General features: G+C 42.1%; 1 protein-coding gene across 1 annotated transcript in view; it reads right to left on the bottom strand.

The window, feature by feature from the left end:
* LOC311243239 (dysferlin-like) overlaps positions 1–6000 on the bottom strand; it is a gene marked incomplete at its 5' end in the record, with an annotated part of 264898 nt that overhangs the window by 161071 nt on the left and 97827 nt on the right. Inside the window, 1 exon segment of the mRNA XM_084332384.1 lies at positions 4671–4748. Coding sequence (XP_084188510.1) covers positions 4671–4748 — 78 coding nt within the window.

The raw sequence follows: 6000 nt of genomic DNA, 5'->3' as shown, positions 1-6000 counted from the left end.
ATACACTTCTCTGTTTCTCTAGCTCCCTCCTTCTCCACCCTCTCTCTCTCTCTCTCTGCCTATCCCCCCTTCTCTCTTTCTCTCTCTCTCTCTCTCTCTCTCTCTCTCTGATAGTGTGTTGGGTTTGACACGTGAGTCTGGTGGGTTTCTGATTAAAACACACACACACAAACACACATACACACACACACACACACACACACACACACACACACACACACACACACACACACACAATCCATTCTCTCTCCACAGTAGCTATAATTACCATGACCTCCCTGAAAAGAAAAAAACTTTCACCCTGTGTTCTTTTTTCACCTCCCTCTCTCATTACCTCTCATTACCTCTCTGTCTCCATCTTCATACACTTCTCTGTTTCTCTATCTCCCTCTATCTCCCCCTCTCTCTCCCCCTCTCTCTCTCTCTCTCTCTCTCTCTCTCTCTCTCTCTCTCTCTCTCTCTCTCTTGGTTTCTTAGAGTTTGTTGTCTGATTTGTGAAGGTTTCTTTTTTGTTTAGTTGACCATGGCGATTGTTGTTGATGGAGAAATGCCTGTCAAAATTAAATTGCTACTCCCATTAGATACAACAACAACAAGGTTTTTGCATCCAAATGTTGCCCCAAGTCTCGACTACGACGGTGTGAAATCAGATTATCGTTTCCCTTTGGGACTTTGGAGTTTTTAACGAAAAGGTGACAGTGTGCTGTCACGGATTTGGAATTCAATGTGGCCTGCATCGCCTGCATCGCCACTCAGAGGCTCAAGAGGCCGTTTCCACGCTTGATTAAAATGGATTATAGCGGGTCAAGTCATTACAGGAAGTTGCTGTAAACAAAATGATAATTTCTTTATTTCGCTACTAAAAACGAACGTTTAGATCAAGGGTGTCAAACTCAATTACCAAGGGGCTGTATTCAGTTTGTGCATACAGTACCAGCAGTTTTATTTATTTTTTATATTAGGATTTAATTAATTATTCACCCAGAAGAGTTTGTAATGTTAGCATGATCCTGGCCTATGAGAATGAAGAGAAAATTTTAATCCAGAGTAGGTAATGATGAATTAGCAATAATCCACTTGTAAAATTGGATGCAACCAAATAATACCACGGCTTGGAAACGGATGACTGGCGAGCTTTTAGTTACTGTAGCCGACAACTGAAGGCTGAATACCGGGTTCTCCTCCACGAAAGCAGATTAATGCATTTTTATTCAATAAAAACATGATGCAGGTGAATTTGCTTGAAAAGGCGGGACATTTGCACAAGGTGCGCTTGATTACAGGCCAGTTGAATTGCGACTGGGTGAGGCAGCGCGCCAAAATGAATTGATAAGCAAATTCAGATGGGGGCCGGATGTCTATTGAACAGAAGGCTACGCCCTCTGTCACGATACGTTACTCAAAGAATAAGCCCGCAAACTAGCGAGAATTTGTAAAAAAACAAACGTCTTTGGAGAGCCAACTGAGGAGCCAGAAGAGGAGCCTACGATCTCCAAGAAAAATAAAGCTTCTTTTAACAGACAATACCAGGACATCATACTTAACATACAGGTTTATCACAACAGGTGACTCTCACTCACCAAGTCCGCTAGCAAACTAGCAAACGAGGCTATGAGGCCTTCAAAACTGCTTCGGCACATGGAAACCAAGCACCCTGTATTAAAAGATAAGCCTTTGGAGTTTTTTAAAAGAAGAAAAACGTGAGCAAGAAGGACAGAGTGAGGGCCACCACATCAACGAATGTGAGTGCACTGAGAGCGTCATACTTAGTGGCTAACCGTATTGCTAAGGCTAAGAAACCATTCACTATTGGAGAAGAACTGATCCTGCGTGCCGCCAAGGATATTTGCCGTGAACTTTTAGGAGAGGCTGCAGTTAAAAACAACTCTGCCGATGTTCTGGCCACAAGAGCACTGAAAACCCTGCTACCATTTCCAACATCCTATCTTTGTGAAGCGGGTTTTTCTGCAGTGACAGCAACCAAGACAAAATTACAGAGTAGACTGGACATAAGGAACACACTGTGGGTGTCACTGTCTCCCATCACCCGGGGACCATCTCGTTGCAGAGAAACAAGGCCTCCCACTGATTCAGGATTATGGTGAGTTGTATTTTTCATGCACTTAACACTTTGGGTGCCGGGAAACGCTTTTCACATGAAAACCCTGAAAGAAGTCAAACCATCAGCTGATCACCGGCACAGGTACTCATCCATGTTAGGAGCACTGCATGATGAATTTTCAAAGCGTTTTCAAGATTTCAAAAAGGTTGAGGATGAAATGCAGCTGGTTTCCTCTCTATTTACCTGCAGTGTTGATAGTGCACCCACTGATGTTCAGCTTGAACTCATTGACCTGCAGTCTGATTCACTACTGAAAGAGCACTTTAAGTCAGCATCACTGCTAGAGTTCTACTCTGCTCTCAAGGAGGAGAACTTTCCAAACATGAGGAGACATGCTCAGAAGATGTTGGTTCTCTTTGGATCCACCTACATATGTGAACAGACATTCTCAGTCATGATGTTTACCAAGTCCAGGTACAGATCCTCTCTCACTGAACATCTGGCAGCTGTGCTTCGCATCTCCACCTCAGACATGCAACCTGACTTTGATGGACTTGTTAAAGCTCAACAGAGACTGGATTTCTCACACTGAATAAAAAAATAAGAACTGAAGAACACTAAAATGTGGAAATATAACAAGTGAAATGGGACACTTGATCTTTTATTTTTATTTTTTTTGCACAATTCTGAAAACATTAAATGTTTAATATAGGCATGTAAAGTAAAAAAGGCTACAAAACTGGGACACTTTTCTTTACACAGTTCAGTGACATGTCTTGTTTATTTTGGCTATAAGATGTGATGTCTTTAGAAAGCTAAGAAAATCCTTGTTTCAATAGTATATGAAACTCAAAATGCCCTTTGTTATTAATGTTTCACATTTTGTTTATCATTTTGGAAATAAATTCTATTTGAATAAATTATATTTTTTAAAGCTAACCTCACCTTTTAATTGCCAAATAATAACATACACTCTTACCAGGGGTCAAAACAATGCCATTTACTGCTTTTTATATAGAAATAAAATGTATATTATGCATAATTGAGTTTTGAATTTTGGCCCGGCCCTCCAACATATTTTCAGTTGCTCATTCGGCCCCCTGGGAAAAATAATTGCCCACCCCTGATCTATAGTGTCTAGTGAACAGAAGGCCACGCCCCCTCAGCCTGCTGAGAGTTAAACATCTATAGTGTCTAGTGAACAGAAGGCCACGCCCCCTCAGCCTACTGAGAGTTAAGCATCTCTATAGTGTCTAGTGAACAGAAGGCCACGCCCAGAGAGGGTGATCTAAAACACAGATAACAAACCAAATTCATAAATCTGAAGCTGGAAAATATTATACTCATGACATCAATTATTGTCATAATAAATGGTCATAATTGGACATAATTGCGTTAATATTGCATCATTGTACTGGTTCTTTAAAGGAGTTTTTAGTAAAGGTGTTTGAAGATCAAATTCTTTCTCTCCATCAAACCATACACCTCTTCACCTTCATGTCACTTTCTCTATTTTCTATCTTTCCCTGTCTTTCCCTCGCTCTCTCTCTCTCACACAAATTTTGTATCTCTCCCTCCTTCTCTCTTTATTTCTATTCTGAGCATTAATGTCTGCCAGACTTTTAAATCTTAATGTCATCTGCCTCCCTTTCTCTCCCCCCTCTCTCTCTATGTGTCTCTCTCTATCTATCCCCCTTTCTCTCCTCCTCTCCCTTCCTCCCTATCTCTCTCCCTCTCTCTTTCTCTCTCTTCCCCTGCTCTCTCTCTCTCCCTGTCTCTCTCTATTTCTCTCTCTCCATCTCTCCATATCAGCAGAGCAATAACATCAACCCTCAGTTTTTATGATTTCATAATTTTTTTTAACTCTTTGGGTTATTTTAAAGGTCCTTGACGTTGTCTATACCCCTGTGTCCTTTTCCTCCTGGTCTCTGTGGCTTTGTGAAAGAAAAGAAAAGTTTAGATTCCAAATATTTCTTGAGTACACAATATGCTTCACATTACTATATAGTTTAGTTTAGTACTGTTGTGTGTTTTTTTAGTTTTTAGTTTTTAAACATGGCCCCTCCTGTGGGCTCCTCCCATGGCCCCTCCCCTGAACTCCTTCCATGGGCTCCTCCCATGGCCCCTCCCATTTTGCCTCTCCCCTGGACTCCTCCCCCATGGGCCCCTTCTGGTGATCAGGCCCTTCACAACCAGTGGTGCGTTGGTGATTTCATACCTGGTTGCACTGTGTTTTAATGACCCATGCATGTGCATAAATGTCCCCTTGTGTGCACACAGACTAAAGACGATGCCTAATTGCCTCTAGGAATGGAATGTAACACATTTCATTCACAAGTTTTGTGTGAATGTATCTGAGGACATCATTTATTTGAACACACCTGATGACCTGCGCTATTGTTATGCAAAGTAGCCAGGTGGGTACTTGGCGAGTGCAGCGCTTCAGTCGAGTGCAGCACATTCCTGTTTTCCCATTCTTTTCCTGACTGTCTTTGTCCATATAATATAGAATATATTGATATATAATACATTGATGCTGTATCTGATTTGTCCATACAATATAATAGAATATACTGATATATATATACAGTAGATGATCTAACATTACCTGAGAAGCTGTCTTTGTCCATGGCCAGCAGGTCTCTGGCTTGGTAGAGGTAGCAGCGCAGGTGGTAGCGGGCCCCACCTGAAGGGCAGACACAGAAGAAGATGATTGAAGTAAATACATTCCTATAACAAGATACATCACCTTCTATGCACGATTTGTGGACAACACCCCTGCTGTGGATATCACACCGGACCCGGACTCCTGATTATTGGAACTAGCTAGGGCAGAGGTGTGTAGAACATTTAAGAGGCACAAGGCTCCTGGCCCGGATGGTATCCCTGCCAGAGCACTCAGGGTGGATGTCTTCACGGACATCTTCAACACATCCCTTCTACTCTCCATAGTCCCCACATGTTTCAAGAAGACCACCATTGTCCCTGTCCCCAAGAAAGCAAAAGCCCTCTGCCTGAATGTCTACCGCCCTGTAGCTCTCACTTCCAGCCTCATGAAGTGCTTTGAGCAGATGGTCAAAACCCACATCACCTCCTCCTCACTACCGGACACATTGGACCCACTACACTATGCCTACAGACCAAACAGGTCTACAGACTACGCCATCGCCCTCACCCTCCACACTGCCCTCTCCCACCTGGATCAGAGGGACACATACTGTATGTGACCATGCTGTTAATTTACTACAGTTCAGCATTCAATACCATTGTGCCCTCCAAATTCACCATCAAACTCAGGGACCTAGGACTCAACCCAGCCGGATCCAGGATTTCCTGACAGGCAGACCCCAGGCTGTGAGGATGGCAGTAGCGAATATTCATGGGCGCCAAGGGAAGCCAAGCTTCCCCAAAAATATAAACAGCAAAAAAAAATATTAAATTACAAATATAAAAAAAATGTTAACACTTTGGTTGCCTAAGGTTAAATTAATGATATACCATAGATTGCCAGCGCTATTTGTCTATGGAGAAAGTCCCCTTCTTTGCAGGGCTATAACTTTTTAAATTCTATTGCTACATTGCCATTATTAGGGCCCATTCAAAGTCCTATATGTATTGTTCATTGTGTAGCAACGTTAAACTTTTTCATTCACATATTCATAGTAAAGTATGGTCTAATGTATAAGTATGTTTTCATCTCTTTCTGCAGCTTTCTCCAGAACGTGATATATAGCCCCAAATGCATTATATTGATGATGAAATACAGTTTGATGGCAATCGGGGCGATATAAAAAATTCCAACTAGACGTACTTCTAGAAGTTACTACACGTCATCTGATGTTGACCGGATGGGCGAGGGGGCGTTTATAATTCCGTGGGCAGCGTTATACCAATCATCTAATGTGGGTCAAATGTTCATCATAGCAGTTAGTGTCGAA

The sequence above is a fragment of the Notolepis coatsorum genome (assembly GCF_963971535.1).
Source record: "Notolepis coatsorum genome assembly, chromosome: 1".
NCBI classification, from domain to species: Eukaryota; Metazoa; Chordata; class Actinopteri; order Aulopiformes; family Paralepididae; genus Notolepis; species Notolepis coatsorum.
The sequence above is the reverse complement of the archived record's forward strand: the minus strand, read 5'-3'. Positions and strand labels throughout refer to the sequence as shown.